The following is a 14,278-nucleotide window of genomic DNA, read 5'->3' on the forward strand; positions in this document are numbered from 1 at the left end:
AGCCCCTGTTCACAACAGTCATTACGAAGCAGGTGTTTAAATTGCACATGCGCAGAATTTTAAAAAATGTTTTAACAACTGCCCAATTCAAAAATAAATCAGCCTAAAGGAATGCAGGGATAGTATCAGACAGTATATGATGGCCATACACTCGCCTTGACTCACTTGAAAAACATGTCTCCAAATGGGGAGTCCCAGTATCCGATTCTGTTTCCCTGGAGGCATTTCCACCAGTCGCCCTTTTGATTTTTTCACAAATTAGGAATACTTTATTTATAGCTTGGTAAGACAGAAGTTACAGAAGAAAACTACCACAATTGCACCTTCATTGTTTTAATTTCTCCTTGCTACAGTAACCCACTGACCTTGCAATAATGGCAACTGACATTTTTTTGTGCTTATCAATGCTTATTGTCGAAGTGCTGACATTATTAAAATGCTTACCTGTAACTCACCCTGCCACCATCCAGAGGCATTTTTCTTCAAAATAAGTATCAACTGCCCTGGGACGAGGCTGAGTTGCTCAGTACCTGTCGTAGCGTACGCTGAGGTTACCTGAGCAATCTCTGTAAGAAAATATTCAACCAGTTACAATGCAAGCCTCCAAGAGACCATTATAGTCAAACTGCCTAAATTAACAATCTAGAACAAAATCTTCAAAACTTCTATTTAATGACAGCAGTTTTGACATTGCATACTTCAGTTCATCATAGGTGGAAAATATTTCTAACTGTGCAGTACTGCACAAATCAATGACAAAGGTGCCACCACCAATAAAATCATGGTCTTTATATAGACAGATGGTGGAAGAGTAATTTAAACAAAAAAATATTTCTCCTAGGAAAATCAATTTTTATTAAACCACAAAAACTATACATGCTAAGCACAACTTTAATATTTCCAAATAATGTGTTAAGACATCAAAAAAATAACAAGTACCTAACCAAACTTCAATAATGAGGACTTAAGTGATAGTTAGCAATCTTTTTCATATTCTTAAACATCAGCACAATTTTGCAGAACAAATACACGCCAGAAGTACCTGGTTTCTTGTTTAACGTTCCTGCTCTTCCCGAACTACTTGATCCCTGACCAAAGAAACAGCAGTTAGAATTAAACAGAATTTTCTTTCTATGGGGATATTTTGGACTTCCTTTTTTTTGCAACTTTCCTCTCTCTCTTCTTCTCCTGCTGCTTGGTCTGATGCCCTGTCGCTGAAGAAAATGAGGACATTGCCTGCTCCAAGGATCCTGGCAATGGCCCTATAACTGGACGTGCCAGTGTGACTCTCCCAATCTATTGATGTACCAGTGTGATTCTCCCAATCTAATGACTCTCCGGCACAGGCTTGATGGGCCGAATGGCCTCCTTCTGTGCTGTAACCATTCTATGATTCTATTGTCCCTTTCCCCATCCCTAATGCTCAGCACTACCACAATTAAGCAGTTTAAACTTTAATGTTGTTTTCAAGAGTAATTGGGGAGTCTTTTCCAGTGGAAATCGTCGCAACTCAGTCCTGGAACAGCACTCAATTACATTCAATGATAGCCATGATTAATGGGTTGTAAGTAGAATGTTAAGTTTATTGATGACATTGAGTTTTGGTGAAATCTGTGTTCCAAAATAAGTGCTACCGTCTGTATAGTGACTTAGCAACTAGACAGATAATAGGAATGATACTGCTGATGTAGGAGACTGGCTTGTCTATCCTACCCGCTTGACCTGGAGCAAGATCTATTTGGGTGGAAGCCAAATACAAGAGGGTGCATCCTCTTTAGCAACTATAATCTACAAAGAGTGAGCACGCAAAACAATTAAGATCTTGTAACCTACTGCATTTTTTGAAAAAACTTTTCTTCACCCAAACTCATCTGTTGTGTGATGTTTTTCAACTCACTAAAATAATGGAAAGCTTATTTTGCAAACACACTGCAGCTCACTGAAAATATTGCATAATAAACAGTTTTGAAACACAAATAATAGAGCGGTAAACTTACATCTAGATCCTTTGGTTTGACGTAATTTGAAGGAAAGACACCCGTTCTCTCGTCAATAACTCCTGTCCACCATTCACCATCCTTCTTCGTGACCAGAACCACCTCACCCTCAGTGAAGGTTAAATCTCCGGTTTCAGCACTTTCATATGAATATAGTGCAATATACTCTTATGAAAAAAATGCAAAATTATTAATACAATGGATGGATGCCACAGCTTAGATTTCTTTGAACTAAAAAAAATGAATGCATGCACATATTCTTTTCAAACAGCTAGATTGGATGACTTGAGTCTGTCAATCAGCCAACCTAACCTTACACTTTGCTCTCTGCCCCCGTCCACAGTGAGACAATTTTGTTCACTCCGTCACCTTTGTACAATGCATCCATATTTCTCTCCGAGGACAAGCAAGTCACCTGTTCCCAGGCCTCCACTTTAATCAATTGCCAGGATATAGTGCTTTTCCCCTTTCTTTCCTCTATAACTATCCCCCTGTCCCTCCCAGGGTGACACAGCAGAAATAATCTGTTCAGCACACCCACCACCAGAAATTGTACCTTTAATTTGACAAGACAGTAAATGCTCACAAACCCAGAACTGCAATTTAGTAGAACACTTTACATTTGAATTTCTTTAAAGACTTTAAATATGCTATTTATAAATAGACTGCAGTGGAACCAAATAGGGTATAATCACATTATTATTATTTGAGCCAAACCATCTTCAACACAGGTAGTTAGTTAACAACAACAACAACTTGTATTTATATAGCGTCTTCAATGTAGCAAAACATCCCAAGGTGCTCAACAAGAGCATTATCAATCAAAATATTGACACCAGGCACAGAAGGAGATATCAGGACAGATGACCAGAAGCTTGGTCAAAGAGGTAGGTTTTAAAGAGCGTCTTAAAGGAGAAGAGACAGGTAGTGAGGCGGAGAGGTTTAGGGAGGGAATTCCAGAGCTTAGGGCCGAGGCAACTGAAAGCACAGCCACCAAGATGGAGTGATTAAAATCAGGGCTGCACAAGAGGCCAGAATTGGAGGAGCGCAGAGGTCTCGAAGGCTTGTACGGCTGGAGGAGGTTATAGAGCTAGTGAGAAGCAAGGCCATGGAGGGATTTGAAAAGAAGGATGAGGATTTTTAAATTGAGGCACTGTCAGACCAGGAGCCAGTGTAGGTCAGCAAGCACTGGGGTGATGGGTGAACAGGACTTGGTGTGAGTTAAGATACAGGCAGCAGAGTTTTGGATAAGCACAAGTTTATGTAGGGTGGAAAATGGGAGGCCAGCCAGGAGTGCATTGGAATAGTCAAGTCTGGAGATAACAAAGGCATGGATGAGGGTTTCAGCAGCAGATGAGCTGAGGCAGGGTCGGAGTCGGGTGATGTTACGGAAGTGGAAATAGGAGTCTTGGTGATGGAGCGGATATGTGGTTGAAAGCTCACCTCGGGGTCAAATACAACACCAAGGTTGCAACAGTCTGGCTCAGCTTCAGACAGTTGCCAGGGAGAGAGATGAAAATGGTGGTCAGGGAATGGAGTTAAATAACAAATACAGTTAAACACCACTGGTACAGTCAGGCTGCCAAAGTTGCTCTGTAAATGATCATATTTATGTAATGTTACAAACAATTCCTCCAGACTTTCTTTTTCTAAGGAACTGTGTATCATGTCAGGCTCCAGCTGAGATTGGGAACTTATGTGAGGTATCCTGTGTTTCAACCAGAGTCTTAGTATTCGTGATACAGCCTGTCAGCAGACTAACCTGTCATCTATGCCTTCCCTGGTTACTAAAACATTGGGAGCATATCTTGTTTAAAAATTAACAAAACTTCACCTAATGGTACTGAGCTATTCCCACCTCTGCAGTGGAGAGGGCGAACAAGAAAGGATGCACTGCCAGTGACACTAACCTTGGGAAAAAATAATCTTATTTGGAAGTAACTGTTGGCAAAACTAGCGTCATCTTCAAGTACGTCTGCATTTTTGAAAAATTTATTTTGCTGGGAGTTACCTTCATTCATACTGATGCACAGAATGTTCTGTTAAATTAATCTTGGAGTCATACAAAAGAGCTATTACAGGAGTTTTACCTTCTACCGGCTGGGAGACTGGGCTGGAGTTCTTGTTCACTGAAGCATAAATAGGTTCTGGTCTGTTGACAAAGTTATTGACATAGTTCAGCAGTGTAAATAATTTGGTATTTGGCAGGAAACAAAACTGAACATATTTTTAACAATTAACTTCACGGGCAAAGGGCATATATTACAAAATAATTCAAAAAGGGCTGTTCAGAAATAATTATACATTAGTTGATCATCTGTGGTGTTGCACATGGGGAATCATGACCAAGTGTAGTCTTCAGGTGAAACAGGGTTAGAGGGTGGGGAATAATTGGACCGGGCACGTTGACATAAATCGGACCCATTTTCAGGTCATACATTCTTTCATTACTTTTGTATTTCCATTCTCGGTTCCTATGTGCACAGTTATAATGGAAACTATTTATTTAAACTAGTCGCGTGACAACTGTGCCCTCCTGTATAATTACAGCCTGACAAGTTTTACAGACAGTTCCCATTATAAATGTAGGCATAGGAATTTATAGTGGAAATAGTTGTCAGGAAGTGCACATAGACATGCAATTTTTAGTACATTAAAACATGTACACATTTATTATTACATTTCATATGTAGTTCACATTATCAACTGTCTGGTTTAACTGGCCTGCCAGTGCTAGACATCAACACAAGTAAAAACTTACTCCACTGATGGCTGTGCACGTTCAGTGATAACCTTGACATACGACCTGGGAAACCAGCCTTTTGCACCTCGAACCTCTCCAAACCACCAGTTATCTTGCTGCTCCAGGACATCAATGACGTCATCTTTTGAGAAATTCAAATGATTCTCTTTCTTCGCCGTCCATGAACAAAGTGCCAGTGCTTTAAAAGCTTTTACATTTTCGACCTAAAAAAGTTGAATTTTTTTTCTGACAGCTGTTTTTTTTGTGGAATTTTTCCGATATAACAAAATTAAGAACATAGGAACAATAATACAGTAAGTATAATATAACGGTGCACCTTAAAAAAACAAAGGGAATGCAGAGACAAGTGGGGATTGTTGAGCGCCAGTAGTCCCAGGGGGCAATCGGGGACGCATGGGTAAGCAGGATAGGAAGGAAGTGGGTGGGTGAGGTTAACCCTCAGCAGGCACACTGGGCAGGAAGGTTGGTGAGAGGATGGGGCAGCTGCTCGTAAGATGGCAGCAACAGGTGGTGTCTCGATGGGCTCATCAGAGAATGCAAAGAGAGGCAAAGAGGGTAGCTGTAGGCTCATTTAAGTGGCATTCAAGCCTGGGACAGCAGTGGGAGAGTAGGGAGGCAGAGCGGTGGGTTGGGGTAGGGGTTAGGAGTTAGGAGGAGCAAAGTACATGAGAGGGCCTCGCCCCTTCCTACTTCTGTAACCTCCTCCAGCCTTAGAATTCCCCAAGAACTCTGTGCTCCCCCAACTCTAGCCTCTTGTGTATCGCCCACATCTTCACCTCACTATTGGTGGCCGTGCCTTCAGCTGCATAGGCCCCAAGCGCTGGAATTCCCTCCCTAAACCTCTCGCCTCCTTAAAACCTATCTCTCTAACCAAGCTTTTCGTCACCCATCCTAATATCTCCTTCTTTGGCTGTGTCAATTTTTGTCCCATTACGTTCCTGTGAAGCACCTTGGGACTTTTTCCTATCTTAAATGTGCTATATAAATGCAAGTTGTTATTGTTGAAAGGAGTTACTACTTACTGTCTGTGTAACACTGGGGGTTATACCATCTTGTTACATTTCGAATGTGTCGGTAAGAGTAAAAGTACATAAGATCCAATTTCACAGTATTAATGGATATTTGTAAATAGGAAGCCTATGCAGATTTTAAGTGCACACAAACATCACAGTAAACAGATCATTCTCTTGCACAGAATAGTAATAAGGTACTGGACAGACTTACCTGATCATAAACAGGTGACCCAGAACCAGGAGGAAGAGTTGGAGTAAAAGCAGATTTCTGCCAAATGGGACTGCCACTTATCCCTGAGAAGGCTCGACTTGGCTGAAAATTCCCTTCATCACCAACTTTACATTGAGCATGTGGTCTATTGGAAAGAGGTGGCAGAATTTTCATTGCTTCAGATCAACATTCGAGAGAATGTAGAGCATTTAACAATAATTCACATGGCATGGAAATATACCTTGCATAAGAATAAACATGGTACCTAACTATTAGTCCAGCTCAGATATCCGCAATAAACGTTAGCCTTCCCATAACTCACTGTGCACCAATGTAGCTAAAGGCACACTTCAATATTTCATAGTGTATCTGGGTTATTTCAATATTATAAATACTTTTTTAAATGGCAAAATGGTAAACACAGTTTTATAGGAAGATGGAAAAATTATAGTTATCCAGTCAGTTAGTATTTGCTAAAACAAGATTACATCTAGCAAATATATATCTTTGATTATGAATAAAATGAGAAATATCAGTTAAAGCACAGTATTGCAATTAAGCAAGAGTTTATGCGCTCTCTCTTGCAGTTTTATTATTCAAATCTACTACCTTTTTGCTACTGAAGAGAAGAAAAAACAATACATTTGAGCAAGAAAAGATTTCAGACTACTTGTTTTTATCCAGTGTCCTAATAAACTAATAAATAACTGACAAAATGAAGTCTTTTGTCTAGTGCTGGGTCAGTGGCTGTCCCATTAAGCCTGGACAAAACACATAAGTGCCATAACTTTGGCGGAAACACTGGAGAAATGACAGAAAGGGGCGCTTACAAAATTTTTCCGGCTTTCCACCGATTTTGCACTTAAGTTATGACAGTAGACCGGGAAGCCTCCAAGGAAATTCTATTCCATGGAGCTTAACAGCAAGCAAAAGATAGAACTTTGTACCAAACGCAGCCCAATACAATGTGGCAAGTTTTGTCTGTAACAGGCTTGATTCAAACAATGTAGTGTCAATGACCCGGATATTTACTGGGGCGGGGTTTAGGAGCAGGGAAGGAGTTATCGTTGGGACCCCCGAACACCGTGGAATTTTTACTCTGTGTTTTAAACAGATTCTCCGTCTAGAAGCCAGCCAGATTGACAGGCTTGGCTGACTGTTGGGCAAGGAATGCCCCAGCAAAGGCCGCAGCCCAGGAGCAGGTAGGTTTAGTAGTTGTTGGGGGTAGAGATCGCGGGGTGGGGTAGGGGGTTGGGGGTACAGCGTGGTTGGGAGGGTCGGGAGCTATTGCAGGGGGTTGGGAGAGATTGCAGGGGGTTGGGAGAGATCGCAGGGGGTTAGAGTTGGGACAGAGTTGGGGGGAGGTCGCGGAGAGTCGGAGATCGGGGGGGGGGGGGGGGAGGAGAGATCGTGGAGGTGGGGTCGTTTACAGGGTTGGCGTGTTGGGCCTGGAGGAAACACGCCTGCTTCTCCTGGCCCACAAGCAGTGCCGTAAAGGCACTTACCTGATGGATCCGGCCCTTCTCGCCTCCTTTTACCTGGTGGGTTTCCCGAGCCCCATGAAACCTGGCCAACATGGGTTAAAAATAGAAATCCTGATAAAATGAAAGCGGTTTCAACGACCAACCTGCCTCCCGAGAGCAGATTGGTCGCCCACCCCTTGTCCCGCCTCCGTTAAAACCAGCAGTGGGCAGGACCGAGGCGGGTTGGGTTCCTGTTTCAGATTTTTAACATTTTAACTTCCCATCTGACCCAAACCCACCTATTTTGGGGGGTTAAAATTACCCCCATTGATTCAGTATGCATTTGATTGACTGTTCCTTTCTGGATTTGAGACAGCAGATATTCAAATCCAGGAAGACCCAGTGTTACCTCGCCAGAATATAAAAGAGGTCATAGCTTGAAATCTCAAGGAAGCAACCAGTCACTACCAGTCAGTTTGATATTCCTTATCGAAGAGATACACCGTGTGCATTCAAAAGCTATTTATAAAATTAATTCTTAGAGTTGCAGTCGTTTTATTATTTTATATCTATTAAGGACTTAAGCAGAAGGTTGTCAACTGTAAATATATATTATGTGATTGTTAATTATTTGCTTGTTACCTTTTTAAAAATAAAGTTGTTTGATATTTCACACTTAAAACAAGGTCTGATGTGATTCTCTACCACTCTCTCAGCCTGGAGCAAGGTCTCATGAAGTACAAGTTAACTTCAGTAGTTAAAAGAAATGAGCAAACAGGGTTTGCAATTTGTTTTCTGGGGTACATTATCAAAGACATACATAGTCTCAAGGAAGGAATAGACATTGCTGAAGGTATGGGGAGTTAGGACACACCCACTAGATTAATTTAATTGATAATCTAGGGTAAAGCAGCCAAAAAGGACGCCAAAGCAAAACACTAATTAATTATGCAGCACTGATATTTAGACTAAACTAGGTTGCAAAGTTCAATCTGAATCTTTCTGAAAAGAAGGCTTCACACAGGAAGATCGTACAAACACTACAAATGAACTATAATGACTCAAATTGCAATAACATTACAGGAAACTTCGCGATATCCGGCACCAAGCTGCTGCCGATCTATCAAAACTTCCGGATAGACCAGCGCTAATGTTGAAGGATACGGAGGTTTTCATCTCCGTATCTGACAACAAACACTGTTGCTCAGCAACAGCTTGTAAACACTCGGCCCGTACCTTGGAAGCGTCTCTGAAGCTGTTGCTAAGCTACAGAGACGCTTTCCAGAGCCTGACTGTTAAAAAAAAAAAAAATAAAAAAAAATGCTAGAAGAAAAAAAACCTAACCAAAACGGCTGCTGATTTCTGCCGTTAGATCGAGGTTTCCGGACATACAACCTCCGGATAAACCAAAGTTTCCTGTATAGATTTTGAATGCTAAAGCTCAAGTGACCATTAATATATCTTAATAAAATGAACAAGAGACACAAACCCAGGGGACGTTGAGGTAGCTGAAGCAGGTTTTGAGGGTGGTAATAAAGCCTTTTTGGGGGATAAAGGAGCTTCACACTCTGTCATCTTCTCCACGTAGTTTACTGGAAACCAACCGGATTTTCCTCGTAGAGTACCATAGAACCAGCCTGATTCCCCTACAGTTGCTTCATCAACCTGTGTGTTACAGAATAAAATTAGAAGATTCTGGAGTACAAGCTAATGAGAAAACTCTCCTCTTGAATTTCAATTCCCAGCAGTTTCCACATCAACTACTGTACCTGTAATCTTAAAAGAAAATATTTACATTAAAACCACACGTATGTGTGTGTGTTGGCACGTATGTTTTTGTGCAAATTTTCAGAGGTTTGAACAGAACAGGGATGGTAGGTAAGGGGAAAAATTGCTGGGCAGGGAAGTGTAGATAGAAGTTTTTTTGATGCTTCATTCTGCTGAGCTGCACAGACCAGGATGGTCCAAATGTGATTCCAAGTCTGTGCTGAGGTAACTGATGGCAAGGGCACTACAAATGGCCTCAGAGCCCAAGCTAGCAATTTAAAAATTGAGTTGGGTTTCTGCTCGCGATTGCTACGCAGCAAGCTCTGTGGACATTGGATAAGAGCAGGATTGAGCACAGTGCTGATGTCTCACATGGTTGCTGTCACTTTTTAGGTTCACACATGAACGATTACATGGGTACCAGGTACCAGAGGATGCCTGATGTCTGTGGAACCATACACCAGCAAGGTCTAGAGGACAGGAGAGGAGGGGGAAAATTAGTTCAAAAGAGGGGAAACCTTGTGTGCAGAAATACAACAGTTTATAAAACTCTTATTTCTACTGATTTGACATCACAATCACAAAGCAACTAAAATGGATTTCCTTGGGCTACAAAATACTAAAATTTAGCTTCTAGGTAACCCAAAATTAGAAATACAATTTCAAACCCAGCAGTGTGGAGTAATAAATGCCTCTGTGTCAAAGGCTGTGCAAGGTTTGGGAATTATCTAGTCAGTCGAATTTTTGGAGACACTTATTGTATCTGGCCACAAGACATTTGTTTTTCCAGGCTCCTCATTTATCCACTGATTAGACACACGGACACAAAATAAAATCCAAGTGAGTAACTAGTTTGATTGAAAACAAATTCCTACCTCTACTAGATCTCCAGTCTGAAAGCTGAGTTCATCATTATTTCTTGCTTCAAATGGATATAATGCTCGATAATTCATCAAGATAGCAGACTTTCTATGCACGGAGACTTTACTTTTGTTGACTGGCACTACAGAAAATATATATTCAAAAAAATAAATGACTCATTTGCTAATTGCTAGCTACATTTCTTGTTTGAGTTTGGTCAGCAGGCATATGATCATTTTAGACTGAGACCAGTGAGAATCATTTATAAGATTAGCCAAATTCTCATTCTGACAGATAATATCAAGCACCAAAATCTGGTCATTTTTCAGATAAAGAGAGTGCTGTGAGCATTGTGAATAAGAGATTAGGAAGTCAACAGCTGAGAAAAAAAAATAAAATCAGAAATGAAGAGGGAAAGAGAAATCCAACTTGAGGAAAGCAACTAGAAAAACTATGAGGAACTCCTAAGGACATGTGAAAATAATGATTATGCATGGTCAACAATGACTATCAATAAAAACAAGGGAAAGTGATCTGAGTAAATCAATCTAATTTTTTTTTAATGCTTTTGTTCACCTTTTTGAACAGACTACTAAACTGAGCACTTACAACTAGAATAAGGTGTGTAATGTAATACACAACAAAATTAGATAATTTACAAGAAAATTATTAAACTTAACTACACAAAAGCATTTTTGTACATTTGAAATGCCTGTAACAATCTTTCCCATTGAAGGCTTGCTGCTCTATGAGAAATCCGAGTATTGAACTCGAAGGTTCCTAGACTTATCGTTGTTAGTTAACAAAATTCAAGCCAGCAGGTTAGCTCCCAGCATGCACCAATGCATACAACTTCTAGAAATGTTTGTGACTGACAGAGTACCGGGACTTGTGGTTTGTTAGTTCTGCTCATCCAATGGAAAATGATCAAACTGAAAACTCCAGTGAAAGTAACTAAAGTGTCTTTTTTGTATAAACCACTGAAGACAATGTAAAGCATGAACTTCAACTTTTTCTAAGGTAATTTTCCTAAAAGAAAACTGTAAGTTACTGAAAAAAAACTCAAAGTGGATGACAGCATGCACCCTAGGCTGGTAAAAGAAATTAGAGAGGAAATAGCAGAGCTTGTGATCACAATTTTGCAATCCTCCTTAGATATGCAGAAAGTTCCAGGGGACTGGAGGGTCGCCAATTTAATACATTTGTTCAAGGGAGGGAGTGATAAACCAGGTGACCAGGACCAGTTAGTCTAACATCAGTTTGTACAAATTCCTAGAATCCATAATGCGAGATAAAATTAGTGAGCATTTAGAAAGGAAGCCAGCAATGATTTATTAAAGGCATGTTGTGTTTGATAAATTTTAAGTTTTTTATAGAAGTGATTGATGGAAAAGATAAAGAAAAGAATGTGTGTATACCTCTTCAGGAGGCATTCGATAAGATGTCTTACAGGGGATATGTAGGCAAATCTCAGAGAAATGTGCAAATAATAGGGTAATAATAATGGGGGATTTCAACTTCCCCAATATTAACTGGGATAGTCAGAGTGTGAAAGGCTCAGAGGGTGTAGAATTCTTAAAGTGCATCCAGGAGAGCTTTTTGAGCCAGCATGTAGAAAGTCCTACAAGAGAGGGGGCGGTACTGGACCTAATTCTCGGGAATGTGGCCGGCCAAGTGGAAAAAGTGCTAGTAGGTGAGCACTTTGGTGATAGTGACCATAATATGGTAAGATTTAAGGTGGCCATGGAAAAGGACAGGGATGGGCCGGAAATAAAGGTTCTAAATTGGGGGAAGGCCAATTTTAATAGGATAAGGCAGGATCTGGCCAAAATGGACTGGGATCAGCTACTTGTAGGAAAATCCGCATCGGAGCAATGGGAGGCTTTCAGAAGGGAGATTGAGAACATACAATGGCAACATGTTCCCGTAAAGGTCAAGGGTGGTTCCAAAAACCACAGGGAACCTTGGATGTCAGGGGATATACGGGAATGGATTAGGAAAAAAAGGAGGGCTTTTGGTAGATACAAAAGGCTAAAGACGGAGGAAGCCCTAGAGGAGTACAAAAAGTGCAGGGGGATACTTAAAAAAGAAATTAGGAGATCAAGGAGGGGCCATGAAATAACACTGGCAAGCAAAATAAAGGAAAATCCGAAGATGTTTTATAAGTATATTAAGGGTAAGAGGATAACTAGGGAAAAAATAGGGCCCATTAGGGACAAAAGTGGCAATCTGTGTGTGGAGCCGGAAGATGTAGGAGGGGTTCTGAATGAATTTTTTGCGTCTGTTTTCACTATGGAGAAGGACGATGTAGACATAGAAATAGGGCGGGGGTACTGTGATATGCTCGAACATATTAACATCGAGCGGGGGGAGGTATTGGCGGTTTTAGCTGGCCTAAAAATGGATAAATCCCCAGGCCCGGATGAAATGTATCCCAGGCTGCTGTGTGAGGCAAAGGAGGAGATTGCGGGGGCTCTAACACATATATTCAGGACCTCTCTGGCCACAGGGGATGTGCCAGAGGACTGGAGAACCGCTAATGTAGTACCATTATTCAAGAAGGGTAGTAGGGAAAAACCGGGGAACTACAGGCCAGTGAGCCTAACATCAGTGGTAGGAAAATTATTGGAAAAAATCCTGAGGGACAAAATGTGTCTCCACTTGGAGAGGCAAGGATTAATCAGGGATAGTCAACATGGCTTTGTCAAGGGAAGATCATGTCTGACTAATTTGATTGAATTTTTTGAGGGGGTGACTAGGTGTGTGGATGAGGGTAACGCAGTGGATGTGGTATACATGGATTTCAGTAAGGCCTTCGATAAAGTCCCGCACAGGAGACTGGTCAAGAAGGTAAGAGCCCATGGAATCCAGGGTGCCTTGGCACATTGGATACAAAACTGGCTTAGTGGCAGAAGGCAGAGGGTGATGGTCGAAGGTTGTTTTTGTGACTGGAAGCCTGTGGCCAGTGGGGTACCACAGGGATCGGTGCTGGGTCCCTTGCTGTTTGTGGTCTACATTAATGACTTGGATATGAATGTAAAGGGTATGATCAGTAAGTTCGCGGATGATACAAAAATTGGTAGGGTGGTAAATAGCGAGGAGGGTAGCCTCAGTCTGCAGGACGATATAGATGGGTTGGTCAGATGGGCGGAACAGTGGCAAATGGAATTTAACCCGGAAAAGTGCGAGGTGATGCACTTTGGGGGGACTAACAAGGCAAAGGAATACACAATGAATGGAAAGACCCTAGGCAAGACGGAGGGTCAGAGGGATCTGGGTGTGCAAGTACACAGATCCCTGAAGGCGGCGGAACAGGTGGATAAGGTGGTAAAAAAGGCATATGGGATACTTGCCTTCATTAGCCGAGGCATTGAATATAAGAGCAAGGAGGTTATGATGGAGCTGTATAAAACACTGGTTAGGCCACAGCTGGAATATTGTGTGCAGTTCTGGTCGCCACACTACAGGAAGGATGTGATCGCGTTAGAGAGGGTGCAGAGGAGGTTCACCAGGATGTTACCAGGGCTGGAGCGCTTCAGCTATGAAGAGAGACTGGGCAGGTTGGGTTTGTTTTCCTTGGAGCTGAGGAGGCTGAGGGGGGACATGATTGAGGTGTACAAAATTATGAGGGGCATAGATAGGATGGATGCTGAGGAGCTTTTTCCCTTAGTAGAGGGGTCGATAACTAGGGGGCATAGATTCAAGGTAAAGGGCGGGAGGTTTAGAGGGGATTTGAGAAAGAACTTTTTCACCCAGAGGGTGGTTGGAGTCTGGAACTCACTGCCTGAAAGGGTTGTGGAGGCAGAAACCCTCACAACATTTAAGAAGCATTTGGATGTGCACTTGAAATGCCATAGCATACAAGGCTACGGGCCAAATGCTGGAATATGGGATTAGATTAGACAGGGCTTGATGGCCGGCGCGGACACGATGGGCCGAAGGGCCTCTATCCGTGCTGTATTACTCTATGACTCTATGACTTGTTACAAAAATGCAAGCATATGGTACAAGAGAAATGTAGTAATATGGATAGAAAGCTGGTTGATGGATAGGATGCAAAGGGTTAGGTTTAATGAGTGTCATTGAGATTGGAAGCAGTGTACACTAGGGGTCTACAAACACACCCACCCTCCCTCCCTCCCAGCTGATTAAGGAGCACAATATTGAAATGTGTTGATTACATAAGAGGGGGCTTGACAAAT

The 14,278-nt window shown here is 41.7% G+C and overlaps 1 protein-coding gene across 1 annotated transcript in view; it reads right to left on the minus strand.

Annotated features, from left to right (window-relative positions):
• LOC147112631 (intersectin-2-like) overlaps positions 1-14,278 on the minus strand; it is a 237,843-nt gene that overhangs the window by 62,993 nt on the left and 160,572 nt on the right. The window contains exons 18-25 of the mRNA XM_085998202.1: positions 10,091-10,218; positions 8,938-9,113; positions 5,986-6,130; positions 4,759-4,964; positions 4,088-4,149; positions 1,998-2,164; positions 1,043-1,088; positions 445-566 (exon numbers count right to left, since the gene is read on the minus strand). Coding sequence (XP_085854328.1) covers positions 445-566; positions 1,043-1,088; positions 1,998-2,164; positions 4,088-4,149; positions 4,759-4,964; positions 5,986-6,130; positions 8,938-9,113; positions 10,091-10,218 — 1,052 coding nt within the window. The remainder of the gene's footprint in view (positions 1-444; positions 567-1,042; positions 1,089-1,997; positions 2,165-4,087; positions 4,150-4,758; positions 4,965-5,985; positions 6,131-8,937; positions 9,114-10,090; positions 10,219-14,278) is intronic.

The sequence above is a fragment of the Somniosus microcephalus genome, chromosome 9, assembly GCF_052327205.1.
Source record: "Somniosus microcephalus isolate GS21.2 chromosome 9, FLI_Smic_1.0, whole genome shotgun sequence".
Lineage (NCBI taxonomy): Eukaryota > Metazoa > Chordata > Chondrichthyes > Squaliformes > Somniosidae > Somniosus > Somniosus microcephalus.